Here is an 18,763-nt window from a genome sequence, read left to right on the forward strand (position 1 = left end):
TTCTTGACACCGTTATGAAGCTGTCTTTGAAGAAGGATTCAACCTCCTCAGCAGGAGGATCAGGTAAACAGACGACTAGCAGCGTCTTGCAAGGATTGAATGAACTATGGGATGAGAAGCAGTACGAGAATGAATACAACCTGGATACATTCATGAACTCTCTCACAAGTTGATTAATGTCAAAGGGTTTTCTTGACACCGTTATGAAGCTGTCTTTGAAGAAGGATTCAACCTCCTCAGCAGGAGGATCAGGTAAACAGACGACTAGCAGCGTCTTGCAAGGATTGAATGAACTATGGGATGAGAAGCAGTACGAGAATGAATACAACCTGGATGCATTCATGAACTCTCTCACAAGTTGATCGACGTCTTTGGGTTTTCTTGACACCGTAATGAAGCTGTCTTTGAAGAAGGATTCAACCTCCTCACCAGGAGGATCAGGTAAACAGACGACTAGCAGCGTCTTGCAGGGATTGAACGAACTATGGGAAGAGAAGCAGTACGAGAATGAATACAACCTGGATGCATTCATGAACTCTCTCACAAGTTGATCAACGTCGAAGGGTTTTCTTGACACCCTTATGAAGCTTTCCTTGAACTTCGCTCTTGAAGGGGCAAGGCATTTTTCCTCTGGTAAGGGGCACTGGGGAAATTGTGATTTTGTATTGGAACTTTGCAGAGGGCACCACAGCAAAAGCACAGGGCAGCAGAAGCACAGGGCACCACGGCAATGTTTCCTAGGGTTATTGCGAGGCCTTCTGTCATTGGATCATGGTGTGCAGCATTCTCCCTTAATAGTGGTCCGCTGGCCTTCTGTTGGTAATATGAGGTGGCTTGGATAGTGTGTTAAGCGCTCACATCTCACCAAATAAAAGTGGCCATGGTTCGATACCCGGCAAGGGCCATATGTGAGTGGGGTTGTGTGTTGGGTCTCTCCTATGCCTTGTCTCTGGGCCCTGCGGTTTTCCTTTCTCCAGGAAAAGTATTTTATATCTGGCTGTGCTCTACGTTCATATGTGACCATCCACCACCAATGGGCTGTAAAGTTGACACTTTAACTGTTATGGGCTCAATGCATTTTTGGAGAGAGTGTGTAATCAGCTTCAAAATGATACCATCCACATTTAAATCAGACTTTTCTTGACGAAGTTATGATTTCTCAAAGCCACCTACTTTTTTATTCAGATTTCTCAAAGATTTCTTGAAAACCCAAACAATTTAATAGGCTCTGCAATGTACAAGTGCAACTTTACAGCCTATTGGTGGTGGATGGTCACATATAAGTTTATTTGAGTGCCCATGTGGGGGTCTTTTACACAATGTTTGTATGGCTTCTGCTGCCAATCGAGGCTTCTGAGATGGCTCCATTGTCAGCCCCCGCATGTTAATCTGGATGTTGCAAGCTCAAATCCCTTTCTAAGTAAATCTTCTTTGTTCAACCCAAAAATTCATTTAACAATTTAATCAGTTAATCTTGTGGTTTATTGTTTTATATTACATAAGCTCGTTGAAAGATTTATCAGCAGAAAGGAAGGGGGGCACATTGGAAAATAAAGATTTGCTTTGCCCTGGAAGGACTCCAGTTGGGTTCAGGCATTAAATATATAACTTTCTTCTTTTTTTTTTCTTTTTTTTTATTTTGGGGGGGGGGGGGGGGTGGGCGCAAAGTGTTTTGAAAATGAAGGGCCAATTCAAGCCATTCTGGCTTCTTCTTTTTTTTGGGGGGGGGACAGGAGTCTTACCTGGGCTAAGGTTGCACCCCTTCTTCCCCACCCCTAACCCCCAAAAGCCCCTGCCTTACTCAGTGTATTTAATCAGCCAAGAGAAGGAAAGCTGTTCTCTGGGTTAAAATAAAAGATGTTTCTCACTCCATAACCTCCTATGAACGAAATTAGGTTACCTCTCGACTTTCATGAATTTATTGTAGAATAACTGAAATTTGTTTTGCTTCTACAAAGTAAAAAAAATTGTAATTTTGTAGTAGATGATGTTCTGTACCCATTACTCTGAAAGTGGTGCAATCCCTTTTTTCTAAATTGAATAAAATATTTTTGTTAACATATATTTGTACGTAATGATGGATTAAATTGTGTTTGTCCAGTGGATAGCTACAATTAAAAAATACATGTATTTGTACATTTCTTTTGTTTTTGTTTTTGGAGAAACAGAAAATTATCCTTATACTGGACACTGTTGGTAATTGTCAAAGACCAGTCTTTTCACTTGGTGTCTCAACATAATATGCACAAAATAACAAACTTGTGAAAATTTGAACTCAATTGGTCGTTAAAGTTGCAAGATAATAATGTAAGAAAAAACATCAAAAGTTGTGTATTTTCAGATGTTTGATTTTTAGACTAATTTTGAGGTCTCAAAATCAAATTCAAATATTTTGTGGAAAATTACTTCTTTCTCAAAAACTATGTTACTTCAGGGGGAGCCGTTTCTCACAATATTTTATACTATCAACAGCTCTTCATTGAGCGTTAACAAGTACGTTTTTTTATGCTAACAATTATTTTGAGTAATTACCAATAGTGTCAAGTGCCTTTAAAAGGATGGTATACCTTTGGTAATAACTTCAAAAATGAACAACCATAAAATCTTGCTTCTTAAAAAAGCTGTCAAAGACTATCCTTCACAGTTGGTGTATCTCATGCATAAGTTAACAAACCTGTGAAAATTTGAGCTCAATCGGTCATCGAAGTTGCGAGATAATAATGAAAGAAAAATAACCCTTGTCACTTGTAGTTGTGTGCGTTAGATGGTTGATTTCGAGACCTCAAGTTCTAAATCTGAGGTCTCAAAATCAAATTCTTGGAAAAATACTTCTTTCTCGAAAACTATGGCACTTCAGAGGAAGCCGTTTCTTACAATGTTTTATACCATCAACCTCTCCCCATTACTCGTCACCAAGAAAGGTTTTATGCCAATAATTATTTTGAGTAATTGACCAATAGTGTCCACTGCCTTTTAAACATTGTTAGAACGAAACTATTTGAAGTAGTGTAGAGACTGAGGTTGTTCTTCCACCAATCTTTGAATTGTATTCATATATGAGAAATGTTTTCAGGCACCTGAAAACACAATTCAACAAGGGTGTTTTTTCTTACCTTATTTTCTTGCATCTTCGATGACTAGTTGGGCCCAAATTTTCAAAGGGGTAATTATTGTATTGATAAGTGAGGATATTAGGCCTAATTTCATAAAGCCTGTAAGCAAAAAATCTTGCTAAGCACAGAATAGTATTGCTTAGCAGAAACGGATTATCATCCCAAAGTAGATTAACTTTGCATTGTTGTGGCTTGTGTCCGACTCATTGTTGCTTAGCAAAGAAACTTGTCAAGCAGTATTATTCTGCTTAACAGCTTTATGAAATTGGGCCCTGGATTTGATAATTACCCAAAAAAGTATTCCCTGCCTTTACTAGTCTCTCAAAGAGTAAACCTACTTGACTATGGTCGCCCTTTAGTCATTTTTGTTACCATTTTCAAGGACCAGGGGTAAAATGTTTCCGAACCTTGTCCAAATATGTTATTCAACAAATCCCAAAGAAGGACTGTCCAGCTAGAGTTACTTTTGGGACCACATGTAATGTGAAAAAAAAATATGAATTTTAATTTTTGTGTGGAGGTTGCTTTTAGAGAATATCAATTCGGATAGATCAACTTTCACTTGGCAGAAATAAAAGCCCTGATAAACGATCTGGGATATTTTCCTGAAACTTGGGAAGGAAAAGAGTTTCCAAAAGTTAAGCGCTTTTCTATTACTGGAAATACACAGTAAGTAATCCTCAATCTGGGTGTGGGGTTTGGGTTTTTTTAGGGGGGGGGGGCTAAAGCTAGCTGCGATCCAAGCTAAATCTCTGTCAAAAATGTTTGAATGTGAATAAAAAAGTTTGGAATAAACTTTGACAAGTTTTACCCATTGCTTCAATGGCTCTAGTTTAGGCTTTGCAAATAATTATGGATAAACCTTCGGTCAAATTTTTTTCTAAAAATGGCCACAGATCACTCAAAAATGCTTTGCAGGCAGGTCTCCCGAAAAAGGACCCCCACCCGCAAAATTATTTCAAACAGAAGGGGGGGCGTGTCGTGAATAAGGGCCGCCCCGGTACTACCGGGTCGGTACCTCTGGGATCGAGGTTGACCTCGTCCCCGTTGATGTTGTGCGTCAAAAACGTTAACAAACAGGAAATGGTGAGTAGCCAGTTTGCTGTGTACTGTATGGTCATGTACAATGCGGAAAAGACTCGTACAATTCATACACCAATTATATTGTACACATGTCATATAAGCATACTACTTTACTGTGTACATGGGATGTACATACACTTACATGACTTACGTGTGTTATGCTGAGACTGAGAGGTTGTATGGCCGACTACAAAAATCGCACTTTTTAATTAAAGCCACAAATTGAAGTTAAACCTGCCAGTCAAAACGTAGACTACACAGCTAAAACTGCCCATTGGAGCAACCAATCTCTCGCCATTTTGGACACAAATTGTGATTTCACCATTTTGTAAGTGACGAACGTACGGCCAACCACCGGACCCTAAAAAAAAAGTGAAAACCGTAACTTCGGAATTTGTTGAACAACTCTGACCACCTTGCCCAAGTAGGGGTCAAAAGTTCTCCACACTGCAAGCCGGAAGAAACTCCAAAACTTGGCACATCACTACAGACAGCAAACTGGTCGAAACTTTAAAAAAACAAATTTAATTGTTATTGAGCGAACAGAAGCTCCCGATTTTGTAATAATAGGAGATTGTATTTTTGTATGGTACACTATGGTTGATGCGGTAGCAAAGCACTCGTTCAAAGCAACCAGTGAAGATGAACTGTCCTTCGAGAAAGGAGACACAATCGTTGTTAACGTAAGTATTGACAAAATATCAGTTGGTAAAATAAAGCGTATTCACCCATAGAATAGAAAGCGTTATTTAATTTAGTTTGTGTAGTGTTCTCTCCTTTCGTTGGCCAAATGCCAGACACAATCATTGGAGGCCATGGAGGTACAGAAAGGAGACACAATCATCGTTAACGTAACTATTGACAAAACATCACTCGGTAAAATAAAGCGTATTTTAGTTTGTTCTAGTGTTCTCCCCTTTCACCAGTGCCCAATTTCATGGCTCTGCTTACCCAAAGAATTGGGGCTTAGAAAAGCAGGGAATTGCGCGTACTGTATGTATGAAGATGTCAAGTGTATTTCACGAGTTAGCAGGAAATTTGTACTGAAAGTGAAACACAAGTACGTACTCAACATTACTAGGAATTTGTGCATGTATGTGTGCATACTCCATATTACTAGGCTAGGCATTCGTCCCTTACAAAGCTAGCGCATAAATTTGGCGCTTGCAGATGAGTAAGCCAAGAAAAGTGATCGTAAGTGAGGAATTCGGCAGTAAATAAAGAGCCATAAAACTTGGCCCTTTTAAAAATGTCATGCCTGAGGACCAGTCCAAACTCACTCTCCGACGGGCTAGTTTAGTGTTGAACAACGCCCTTTTTTTTCTAGTAAAAAAGATTTTTTGAAAAACGGACCGGTGAAAACTGCAAATAGTGAAATGACATTTAAGATTCTTATCAACTTGTCCCGTAATCCAGTCACTACAGACGTACTGTATCTTTTTAGCCCGATTAATAGTGCCAATATGCTGGACTGGCTCCGCTGAGGGAGTCCAGCATATTGGCTCTGATTTATTGGGCTATATTTTGTACATGTTCCGTCCCAACTTCAGATTGTCCCAACCATGTTGTAACCTTTGACTGAGTGTAACATCATAATACATCCTGGACTTCCTGCATGCATGATTAGATTTAGAGTACACACCCCACTAAGTGAACTAATATTTTGTTTAATGACAATGGGTGTATTGTCTGTTTTTTTATCAACTTTTGATGTGAAGAAAGGGCGGGGGGGCACTTCTAAAGACTTGTTTAAAAATGCTGTCATTTTGATGGAGTAACTCCTCAATTGATGTTGAATACTGTGCAAGATTCAGAAATTTGGTTTTTGAATTGATTTATTTTAAATATCATGATTGATTAGTCATGTGCTGAAATCTATTTTTATTCTCAATCTCATTTTACATGTAGAGCGAAGTCAGGGAAAACGAAGGAAGATCACATTTTCTGGTCACTATTGAACATTCAGGCCTGATACTTCACGGAGGCAATGAAGGCGATTGCCTCCGTGCCCCCTGGTCACATTGCCTTGGTGCCTTTGAAGTGTTCCAGTAGAAATTTACAATTTCCTCATAGGGTACCCTTTACCAAGGAAAACATTTCTTGGTGCCCTTGCCCTTTCAATAACGAAGCATAGGCCTACAGGCCTGGAATCATTCCTCTTATTTACAAATGTTTTGAAAAGGAAGCAGCCTCATTAGGAAAAGAAAACAACTTCCCACATCGTTATGATGTGTTAAGGGCGGAGCTGTTTAGTGCATTGGACTCAAGTTTAGGTGGTTTTAAGTCATCAGGGTGTGATGGATAATGTTAGGTCACACTTTGTAGTATCTTGATCAAAAACAAAACATGTTCAAATGTTAACTTTGAGGCTGATAAAATTAAAAAACAGTTTTAGTGTTAAACTGTGTGGGTTAGATGGCTCAGTTAGTTTAAAAGCACTGGTGTCCCAGGGAATTCTGAGGTCGCTGTTTCACATCCTGCTCCAAGTGAATTGTTCATTTTTCAACAACCCCAATTAAATCAATCAAATCAAATAAGGTGAGTGTTTTTAACCATTCTGAATCTTTGTTATAAATAAACTAAATAAAAAGTATCTTTATTGTTTTATCTTTGCAGGTTTTAGAGAATTCAGAACAACACTGGTACAAAGCCTCTTTGAACGGAAAAAGAGGATTAGTGCCAGCAAACTACATTGAAATAAAAGCATACCCGTAAGTAGAACAAATAGGAACCCATGTACCAATTGTCAACAAGGAAACTTCATACAGTGACTTGATCCCACTATCTTTCAGCTTTGCTATCCGAAATGGTTATAGGATACAAGGAATTGAAAATTGAAATTTCCTATAAAACTATTGTATGTCAGCTTTGGACCTTCTTAAGTATGCAATCATTTTGATCACATGAGCATTTGTTCATTTGAACAAATTTTAAAATTATAAGTGAAATTTTGTTTACGAAACAGACGATTACACGTATACCCGACCGTTTCAGAAACGGTTACGCCTAAACTTTTACCCCCGAAACGTAAAAGGACAGGCTTAGACCTTCCTTAGGGCTTGCATTATCCCAACTGAGTATAATATTTTACCAGTAGCCTCACTACCAGGCAAATCTGACCACACTGTTTACTCATTTTTACAACTTTGCTTACCAGAATGTGGTTAATGGCAAAAATTCCTCAAAACTGTCTTTGCCTAAAATAAGTAGGATACCTTCACAAATTGTACATGTGACATGGAACTTTGGGTGGTAAACTTATTACGGGAAGCTTAATTTTTGTTGTGCTTAAAGGCAGTGGACACTATTGGTAATTGTCAAAGCCTAGCCTTCACAGTTGGTGTATCTCAACATATGCATAAAATAACAAACAAGTGAAAATTTGAGCTCAATCGGTCATTATTGCGAGATAATAGTGAAAGAAAAAAACAACATTGTCACACGAAGTTGTGTACGATTAGATGGTTGATTTCAAGACCTCAAGTTCTAAATCTGAGGTCTTGAAATCAAATTCGTGGAAAATTACTTCTTTCTCAGAAACTATGGCACTTCAGAGGGAGCCGTTTCTCACAATGTTTTTTACCATCAGCCTCTCCACATTACTCGTCACCAAGAAAGATTTTATGCTAATAATTATTGTGAGTAATTAGCAATAGTGTCCACTGCCTTAAAGCAGCGCTATGAAATTGGGCAAAGGACCCACTTTCATAGAGCCGCTAAAGCACTAAAAGTAGCTATACACAAAATAATTATACTTACCAGAACATGGTTACCAGCCTAAATACCATGTCACATTTACAATTATGCCTGGTATCCTGCTTGTTATTGCTTAGCAGAATTTTGTTGAGCAATGTTTACTGAGTGAAACAGCGTTATGAACTTGGGTTCGGGGCTTTGTGTAATTTCAGGCCTTATTCACATAATGATCAGCTCATTATGTTGCTATGTTGTTCTGTTTGTTTGGACTGTAACTCTAGACCGATGATTCTAAACTATCTTCTTTCTGTTGAACCAACGTTTTCTCAACAACAACAAATGCTGCTAGCAATGTTTGTTTTAGTCTATTCTTTGTTTATTTTGAAAAGTCTTATTGGCCAGCCAACAGCAACAAACTATACTTGTAATAAATGCAAGTATTAAATTACACTATGTTCAAGGAGGAGTTCCAAGCAGAAATTATATCAAGGCATAAAACTACAACTTCATTCATTGTAGAAAAGTTCAAAAGTTTGAACACATTTTTTGCCACTTTAGGATGGGAAAAATTAAACGTTGGGAGGGCAAGGCCATTTTTATTTTGTACAGGGTGCTTCCATTAGAAAATTTATGGGAAACTTTTTAAGGAGAACCAAGGCTAAAACCAGGGCAATGGGGTTAGTTGCCTAGCCCAGTTCAAATCCAACGTGGAGCCTTGTCTGTAAAAGTTGGGTTTTCATTTCCTAACTGATTGTGTGGGTTCTTTCACTTGGGGTTTTTCCTCCCACATCTAAAAGTGAACATTTATTATTACATTTATAACCTATTCACCATCCTGTCATTGGCGCTTGCGCTGTGCGATACTGTATGTTATGAAATAAATAACTATCAAGTAATATATCCTACAGAGAAACTGAAAGGGTAAATGTTAAAATATAGTTTGGGTTGAACAAGGAAAAATTGACCTGAGCGGGAGTTGAACCCACAAACTCTGGATTGATGTGGTGTATGCGCTCTACCAACTGAGCTACATGTATCTAGCCTTAAGGTTAGCGGTCTCTCTATTTTGTCAATATATTTGTTCCACTCAAAATGAAATAAATCAATGTAACCTATATCTTGATATTTCTTTTTTCTAGTTTCTTACATGGAAACATCTCAAGAGATGGTGCTGTTTGGAAGCTCAACGACCAGCCAGACGGAGCTTTCCTTATCCGTAGAAGTGAAAGTGACATCAGCGAAATCAGTTACTCACTCTCTGTCAAGTAAGACATGCTTATCATTGATACAAATGCTTAGCCCTTGTTAGCAGTTTGCATGGCCATCATGTCTTGCCCTGGTAGGATGGCAAGGGGAGTCACTAAGTTACCCACTGTCAATTGAGACATCACTCAGAATGAAAATGCTTGTAACATTTTTACTTGTTAGCAGTGAGCATAGCCATGTGTTGTTCTGGTAGGACGCCAATATTATACAAATATTGACCGCTTCGATTGCTACATGTATGGTTAAAACTACGGCTCCCGAGGTGATCCCAGGTGCGTTCTATTTTCCCGAGGTTCAGCCAAGGGAAAATGGAACGGTCCCGGGATCACTGAGGGAATTGAATTTCTTCAATGCTAAAGCCCGGTTCATACTTCCTGCGAATGCGAGTTCGATGTGAATTTGATGTCATGACTCCTCTTTCTCTGCGATATTCACAAGAGAGTTGAGCGGGCTTCACTCCGGGATTCACTCACTGGACTCAACATTTGGTCTGTCTAACACAACTAAATCATGCACAACATATCGCTAAAAAAAAATAGCGCCAAAAACAGCGCATCCTGCCAATGCACCTAGATAATCTCTCATGTAATACAATTTGTTATACATTGTTATAAATCAGCCACTGCACCTGATACTTTGTACAATCACTGTCCAGTTCACACAAGTTTAGGCCAGCTGCCGTGGGAGCATTGTCCTTCAATGATCTGACAAGGATGTACCCGGCTTGGCATTCCTCTATATTTACAGAGCCTACAGATTGTGTTCATTACAGTATCAAAGCTTAAAGTCATTTTCTTTGAAATATGGCAGATACGGTGATGGAGTACAGCACTTCAAGATCTTAACAGACGGCAGTTTCAAATACTTCCTGTGGGTAGTGAAGTTTAGATCGCTAAATGAACTGGTGGAATACTACAAGACTTCCTCCGTTAGCCGGACACAAACAATTTTATTGAAGGATATGGTAAGAGTTTGAATACATCACAGGATTTAAGTAGGGAGTGCTATTAAGATCACAGTGACAAGAGATTCTCAAACATTTTCCAAAATAAGGTTAATTTGTTACATATGTCTGGTTTATGAAACCCAGGATGCCCCATAAGTGATGTTAATCATTGTAGCTCGCAAGCCTGAGGAAACCTGTATACAAGGATGCTTGCTTTGTGCACTAGTAACACCAGGGCCCAAATTCATAGAGCTGCTAAGCACAACAATTTGCTTAGCATGAAAAAACAGGTTTACCAACCAAATTTTCACATGATTTTCAGGATATGCAAACAACAGCTGAATACCAGTAACAAGCAATATGCAACTAAAGAAAATTTGGTCGGTAATCCTGTTGTCATCAAGGAAGAAATTTCATGCTAAGCAATTTTTGTGCTTCAGCAGCTCTATGAAATTGGGCCCAGGGTTAACTTACTATTCCACGATAAACGTTCTGGGCTTTTTGGTGCACTACCAATCTTAGTACATGGGACCTTCGACTTAATATCCCATCTGAAGGACAAAGTAATGATGGTGTTAAGAATTCAAGTTTATTGTATTAAGTATTTGGTTTAAAGTTGTTTATGCAACCTTACGTAAGTCCCATCATGTTAACCGGTGGTCGAGATTCTCGTCTTGATGACCCATTGTCCCCAACCGCAGAACATTGGAATTCCACACAAAATCAGTGTTTAAAAGGACGGACAATACTTTCGACTCGGCAGATTCTAAGTTTCGGTTTCCAGAGATGTGCGGTGAAGACTTCAACTGCCGGGCTAGCAGCCGTGAGGTGTGGCACCGATGACTTCAAACATTTGGCTGACTGAGCTGGGTCCTTGCCGGTGTTTGAGCTTCGATGCCCGGGCTAGCAGCCGTGAGGCCATAGCCCGGTAACTTCTACCTTAAAAATTATCGCTCAAGTACATAAGCGCCATGGTCAGGACTCGAACCCACACTCTGCTGATCATAAACGCCAGAGCTTGAGCCCAGTGCTCTTTACCGCTGCCACAATATGCAAGAATATCTTAACTTCTGTACCAGTTTTGACTGGTTTCTTAACACTGGTCCTTAGGCAAGATGCTTAATTGTTTCTCTTCACCCGGGGGTATAAATGGGTACCTGTGAGGGTAGGGGTTGATGTTGTGTTTGAAAAAGATTTCGGAGCACCATGGCATTCCGGAGTTGTATACGTAGGGAGCTGAGAAAGATTAAAGGAATGTTATTGGCCCATTGACCAGAGCACTTATGTAAAGCGCATTGATATGTTATTGTAAAATACGCTATATAATAACAATAATTACTAGTTCTTATGTAGCAAATTTCACATTAATGTCTCAATGTGCTTTACATTTAGTGTCCTTGTCATTGGGTCAATAACATTCCTTTATTCTCAGCTCCCTGGAACTATACAATCTGGGCAACCGTAGCGCTCCAAAGGCTTTTTCATACACAATATCAACCTTTACCCTCGCAGGTACCCATTTATACCCCTGGGTGAAGTGAAGCGAGGCTGATCGAACGCTGCAGTGTGTTCGCTTGGCACTCTAGGAAAGTTAAGGTTGTAGGTTGTTTAATAGCGATGTGTACGCAGACAGCTCCGTTGTCTGCTGAGTTGAAGTGTTCATGTCCGTGATGACATGATTTTGCTAAAAGTCTCCAACTGTTTGTTTATCAAGAAATACTTTGCCATAATTGTTTCACAGCTATAAATCTGTGTATTAGTTTGTATTTTTTGTACTCGTGGATAAATCAACTTGTCCCCTGCTATCTTGTTATGATACGCCTGCAGCGGGAAACTGCGTCATTACACCTGAGCATCCACCAGAGACCCGCTCATGAGGGGCAGCCGGGGCTATGGTGGCCAACACCGGTGGCAGACACAAGTATCACGTGATGGCTGATCAAACCCTCTTGTATAGGCTAAAACAAACGCACCCTTAAGAACTACTTTTTACTATTATCTTGCTCATTTCTGCTAATGTGTTTTTTGTATCTGCTTACGTTCATTTCCATACTCTTGGTTGACACAGGAAGTAGAATGTGAAGTAGCGGTAGCAGAGTTTGACTTCACTGCGCAGGAAGACGGTGAGATGACGTTTCGCAAGGGTGATCATATAGAGATCTTGCAAAAGGCTGATGCTGATTGGTGGAAAGGGAAGCTGAAGGGGCGAGAGGAGAGGGGACTCTTCCCAGCATCCTACGTCAAAATTATCAAATAACAAGTGAGTACGTAACGACTTTCAGTCACCAAATTTTAGGCCCTTTACGAAACCACGTCTTCGGCTCCAGACTCTGCTCAGGCTAGCTTGGCGCTCTCAGTTGTTTCGACAATTGAGCGTGCTTTGTGTAGGCACTCAAGGTTTCAGACCCGAGAGCAGAGACTCAAGCCGAGTCCAAAGCTGAAGCCGTGGATTTGTAAAGTGCCTTTTCGCAGACTTGATATCGGACATTTTGGTTTTGCCTATGAGAGTCATCTTTCTGCATCAATCACGATCGTTCTCATCTTGAATCTCTTCATTGGATTTCCCTTATAACTTTAAGTAGCCCCCTTGGTCAATGTACTCTATGCGCTCCATCAAGTATAGTAGCCCGCAAAAGAAGTATTAGGTCATTATGCAACTGGTCCACTCGTTCTTTTGTCTCGTTATGCTTTGATCTGGTGGTGTCTAACAGTGTGCAGTTATATTAATTTTGGTCTGTTACCCATACACCGATATGTGTTAGCACTGTTTAGTCAGTATTTTCCCGAGTCCTGTGAAAAAATATCACTTGGGTGGGATTCGAACCCACGCCCCATGCAATTCTAGAGCAATGTCTTTCCAACTAGACTTCCAAGGTTGCCCGGTAGCTAGAGGCAGTTCGAATCCTATGTTTTGGCAGCGGGTACCGCAACAATATTAGTGTGCAGTTAGGATGAGCGTGTAAAAACATACACTGATTCATTGTTTTGAATAACGTCAAAATACTTGTTTTTATTTTGACACACGTGTACTAAGCGTCCTACAAGTGCCATTTCAGACAGTATGAAAGCATAACCCCAATTCTCATGTACCTCCACCGTCTTTAGTCCGACAGAGAAATGTTTTTAAAAATCTTGACTTTAGGACACAAATTGTTTCTCTGGAGAGTGGAGACTTTCAAAACAGAACTGAACACACTGCTTTTTACACTAAGCATTCTGTGTAGACCTATTTTCTTAGCAATGAGTTTTCACAATGTTCAATCATTGTACATCTATTTCATCAAATGCCGAAACCACTGCCCATGAGTAATGTTTTTTTAGAATGTGTGCTAAATAAATCCATATAATATAAACTATTATTATTATACAAGCGCCATACGAGTACTTGAAAGATCCTTAACTTGCGCATGCAAAGCAGTCACTTATGAGAGCCAGTCAGCATTGTTTAAAGGAACACGTTGCCGTGGATCGGTCGAGTTGGTCGTTGAAAAGGGTTTGTAACCGTTTGTTATAAAATGCATATGGTTAAAAAGATGTTTTAAAAGTAGAATACAATGATCCACACACATTTGCCTCGAAATTGCATGGTTTTCCTTTTACTTTGCGAACTAACACAGTCGGCCATTTATGGGAGTCAAAAGTTTGACTCCCATAATTGACCGACCGTGGTAGTCGACGAGGTAAAAGGAAACCACGCAATTTCGAGTGATACTTGTGTGGATCAAAAATATATTTCTAATCATATGCATTTTATAACAAACGCTTTTCACAGACCAACTCGACGATCCAAGGCAACGTGTTCCTCTAAGGGTTTGTGATGAGAGATATCAATAAGACATTCTGCCCATGGTAGGACGGCTGGCTTTAGGGAGGCATCAAAGGCTTATCTGATCTCTTAACATTTGATAGCTTCAACATCTGACGTCACACTTCGAGGCTCGTGAATTACGCCAGAGTGGCCTCAGGCCTAGGTCCCGTCCATAATCACCTTTCTTCTACAATGTAGATTCATATACAGACGACCAAAAGTGCAGCTGCCAAACGTCACCTTGGACCAATTAAAACACAGTAGAAAGCTTACGTCACTGCATGTTTATCCATTGACTATTTTTGTACGATTAAACGAGTAGTTGAAAAACGGTAGTCGTGACTCGACTAAGCAATCAATAGTAGCTGACACTAGTTGCACTAGTCGCCCAGGCTTACTGTCTTTATCCTTGCTCTGACAGGAGCCCAATCTTAACATTTGATTGGTATCTACTCTGTTGACAGGTAAGGGCTTTGGGATTACCTCTCGTCAGGTTGCTGTTGACCCTCATCAACAAGAGTCATTCAAGTCAAACTTTAAGAAAACTGCAAATTATTTTCTACTATAATGTTAAATAAATCACTCAGAGTTTTTTCTTTCTAACTATTTTTTACTGCTCTGATCATGGTGTGCGCTGTTCCTTACAGCGGGAAATGTTTTGAGGAACTGCGCAAAGTGGAATAATTCTTTGCGAATCATGTCTATGAAATTGTTTGGGTAGTTGCTGATATGAATTTGTATAATTGTTAAGAATTTTAAGTGAAAAGGATAAAATTACAATGGTTGTGAAGAGGAAGTTGAAAGAAGTGAAGCCACCATTCGGACTGCGTCAAGGATGCATCAGGTATCGCCTCAGAAGAAAAACATTGTAAGTATTTTTCCATTGTGAACGCTAGGTACCTGACAATGATCTGAGTACTGACATGCCATCGTGATACTAACTTGCCATTCAGAGAGCTGTGTAGAAATTAATGCAAATTGAGATTCGTGCTCTGTGAAGATGCTCAACTTAAATGGGTCAAGTTGTCAACAGACACGTCACTTGATGAAAGGCGAAAGTGGTACTAAGCGTGTTTGGCACCATGTCACTGCACTGTTTTTCTATTGTTTAAAGGCACTGGACTCGCTTGGTAATTTTTAAAGATCAGTATTCTCACTTGGTGCATCCCAACATACATGTATGCATAAAATAACAAACCTGTGAAAATTTGGGCTCAATTGATCATTGTACGTAGTAGTTGTAAGAGAATAATGAAAGAAAAACACCCTCCCTTGTAGCATTACTTTGTCATTTTTGTGTGCTTTCAGATGCATAATAAAAGGGTTTTTTATTATTCGAGTGAGAAATGACCTCTTTCTCCCAAACTATAATACTTTAGAGGGGGCAGTTTCTCACAATGCTCTCTGTTGCTCGTTACCAAGTAAGTTGTTACGCTGCAATTATTTTGAGTAATTACCAATAGTGTCCGGTACCTATAAGTGGCGTAGAAACACCAAATGAGAAATAAAGTGGGATTATCAGTCATGCTAATTAGTGTAATAAACAAATATTGCCCGATTTCTGAACCAGTGCGCACAATCTGCCTGACAAAAGCCCAGTTCATACTTCATGCGAATGCGAAGCGAATTTTGGTGACGCAATAATCGGTACGCACTCCATTTTCAGTTGTGACACAAAAAAATCATTCCTCACGAAACATTCTCAGAAAGTATGAACTGGGCTTTAGTTTTACCTTCATGGTGTCTGAGAAACATTTTGGTCGACTTTCAAAGAGCTGCTTTACGGGCAATTATATTGCTAAATTTGTCTGCTTTAGTTAGCACGAATTGTTCACCGTAAAGTAGCGCTATGAACTTTGCCCCTCGTATGTCATGTGTCATGTCATCCGTATTTAGTACGGTTACCAGTTAATTATGTGACACCGGTTAGATAGAGAAAGAAATTGTCATCTCTGAAACTTTTCATACCATAATAGGTATTAATACCCTCTTTTTATATCATAAACGATGACCTGTCCCACCCTAACCATCTCTAAAAAATGACGACCGAAATGACGACCACATTATTTCAAAATAGTGGTTTCCCCAAATGCTTTTATACTGTCAATAGCTGCTGTACCTTCTCTTACATGTCTTAAAGTGAAATTTTAAATAATGCTGGTAAAGTTTAATATATTCTTTATTCAACAAAAAGGAAAAGACACACCCCAATACTGGCATTGTGTCAGATGAATATATGGACATTGAAGGCATTGGTTTACTGAAACGTTATTGCATGTATTCAAATTGTCTAGTTTTCAAGAAAGCTACATTTAACCCAAGACTGTGTAATGAAGATAGGTTGTTTCTAATACTGTACCATCCTGTAAAAAGAACTTCCACACAGTGTACATTTGCAGACAAAGTCTCAAATGGTTTTGTGAAAGGATCAAAGTCTGTTCTAAAATGCGAGAAAATTTATTTAAAATTGTATTTGACAAAAATTTTTGTTCTTTTTCTGATCATTTTCTTTAACTTGGAAGGTGATTTTTGAAAGGATTTCAAATTGTTTACATTTATTCACGGTTCACAGAATGGTGAGATTTATGGACCCTAAACAAAATCTACATGGCTTAGAAAAATACTTATTTTTAACCTTTGCAAGGTTTATTTCTTTATTTCTGATTACTACATGTAGGTACGTACTTTTCATATAAGCTGTCATAATTGATTAATCAGGGAAACATGACTGAAAGGAAGATTGTGTCAGTTGGTTTTAAGGGGACAAGTTTTACTGGAATTAAGTAAGTTATTCAGTACAGACCAAAAACTTCATACAGAAAAGGAAGAGCCCAATAGCATGGCTGAGGAATTCTGTGCTTGTGATCACCATTCTTTGCTCCCAGGGGCAAGCATTAAATTCTGCACTAGCTGTGTAAATAGTTTGAACACTTAAAAGCCTTGTTCCATGATGCATTTATATTTTTGTAGGGGCTTTCTCTAAAACTCTGTTTGGCTCTGGTTTCAGCTTAGGCTCCATCTCCGGCTTGGACTCTAATACAGAGTCGGAGACAGAGCTGCAGCATAAGCCAAGGTTAGAACAAAAACTTAGGTTTCGGTTTGTGGCACATTGTTTAGTAGTCTCACGAACTTTCTGAGTTTGTTATGGGATTGGCTTTTTTAAGGAACAGTTAACAACACACATGTTAATTCCTTCTGCAAGGGAATTTACACAATATTTTATGTTAATTTAAAAAAAAAGGCATCACTTTATTACTGCAATCAAACTTTCCAAGGCTTGCTTCTTTCAATGTCAGCCCTTTTGTAACCCTAGACATTAAACCAATGTTGAGAGAAAGATCGGCTATTGCCAGCTTGGTGTTTACAGCTTGTGGGAGTTTGCCGAGTTCCCTTGACGTGAAGCGCCCAATTTCATTGGCTGCTTAACTGTTACAAAAATTTTGTGCTTACTGTAGCAGAAACATTTGCTAAGGTATGAATGTATTTCACAGGTTAGCAGGAAATTTAGGCGGCCATCTTGAGCGTTCACCATGTATTTGTATTGTTACGTCATTCTTTTTCGTGCAGTAAGCACAGGAAGGCTAGCATGCCTTTTCGTGTGATACGGTAAGCAATGCTATGGAATGGATTCGCACAGTAAGCACAAAATCGGACGTTAGGCTGTACTATGAAATTGGGCCCTGATCATTTTAACAAACAAACAAACAAACAAACTCTTTGGGCTTCTGGTAATCAGTGGAGCCAGTTTGTGTGAAGTGGGTATGGCTTACAGTGGAATTACGCCACACTTACAAACAGGGCCCACTTTCATAAAGCTTTTAAGCAGAAATTACTGCTTAGCCAATTTCTATGCTATAAAAGCAAACAATGAGTGGAGCACCAGTCACAACAATGTCTACTTTATGGACTTTTGGCTGGTAACCAGTTAATGCTAAGCAATATTTTGTTTGTGCTTAGCAAGTTTTTTTTATTTATAGGCTTTGTGAAATTGGGTCCTGGATGGAATCAGGGAAGGTAAAAAGGAAGGGGTGGGGCTTTCATGGAATTCAAAAGTGTCAGTTCCAGGAATAAAATACTGTAAAAAGAAAGCTGAACTGCTGCTAATACATTTGAATAATTTACTTATGAGATACCAGACCAAAATATGTATATTTGACGAGTATTATGTAGGTTAACAGATAAAATTAGTGTACGTTTTAGATTTTAAAATTAGTGTAGCATTGCATCTATGCATAAATCTAACTGTAATTTTGATTTGAGTTTTTTAATTGTTTTTCTCTTGTTGAAACAGTAACGGTCATTGTATATGTGATTGAAATTAATTGGGGGCCTGCTGTAAAGAGCTAAGGAAAGGTTCATCATCGGTGAAATATGGTTTAAACAATTAGTTTGTCGCCATTTTTGGGGTAACTACATGTAAGTCCGCCCTAAGACTGCATGCAATCCCCAAGAGCAGCCACAGGTGGCTTGTACCAAAATGCCCAAAGCAGCCACAGGTTGCTTGTACCAAAATGCCCAAACCAGCCACAGGTGGCTTGTACCAAAATGCCCATAGTGGCCACAGGTGGCTTGTACCAAAATGCCCAAAGCAGCCACAGGTGGCTTGTACCAAAATGCCCAAAGCAGCCACAGGTGGCTTGTACCAAAATGCCCATAGTGGCCACAGGTGGCTTGTACCAAAATGCCCAAAGCAGCCACAGGTGGCTTGTACCAAAATGCCCAAAGCAGCCACAGGTGGCTTGTACCAAAATGCCCATAGTGGCCACAGGTGGCTTGTACCAAAATGCCCATAGTGGCCACAGGTGGCTTGTACCAAAATGCCCATAGTGGCCACAGGTGGCTTGTACCAAA

General features: G+C 39.4%; 1 protein-coding gene across 2 annotated transcripts; it reads left to right on the plus strand.

Moving 5' to 3' along the window:
- The first annotated feature begins 4,212 nt into the window (after positions 1–4,212).
- On the plus strand, positions 4,213–15,089 carry LOC117292622 (growth factor receptor-bound protein 2-like). 2 transcript variants are annotated; one of them, XM_033774746.1, is made up of 6 exons: positions 4,213–4,879; positions 6,813–6,907; positions 9,032–9,157; positions 9,969–10,122; positions 12,173–12,368; positions 14,377–15,089. In XM_033774746.1, the coding sequence occupies exons 1-5, from the start codon at positions 4,793–4,795 to the stop codon at positions 12,359–12,361; spliced, it is 651 nt and encodes a 216-aa protein (XP_033630637.1). In that variant the 5' UTR covers positions 4,213–4,792; the 3' UTR covers positions 12,362–12,368; positions 14,377–15,089. The 2 variants fall into 2 exon arrangements, with proteins under 2 accessions (XP_033630637.1, XP_033630636.1); XM_033774745.1 differs by having other exon boundaries at positions 12,173–12,364.
- Positions 15,090–18,763: the final 3,674 nt, after the last annotated feature.

Source organism: Asterias rubens, chromosome 7 (genome assembly GCF_902459465.1).
Source record: "Asterias rubens chromosome 7, eAstRub1.3, whole genome shotgun sequence".
Lineage (NCBI taxonomy): Eukaryota > Metazoa > Echinodermata > Asteroidea > Forcipulatida > Asteriidae > Asterias > Asterias rubens.

Excerpts from the sequence above, each read along its gene's own strand:
- LOC117292622 (XM_033774746.1), top strand. The coding sequence starts at position 4,793 with ATGGTTGATGCGGTAGCAAAGCACTCGTTCAAAGCAACCAGTGAAGAT. Across the intron at positions 4,880-6,812 it reads GAGACACAATCGTTGTTAAC|GTTTTAGAGAATTCAGAACA; the intron begins GTAAGTATTGAC and ends TTATCTTTGCAG. Across the intron at positions 9,158-9,968 it reads AGTTACTCACTCTCTGTCAA|ATACGGTGATGGAGTACAGC; the intron begins GTAAGACATGCT and ends GAAATATGGCAG.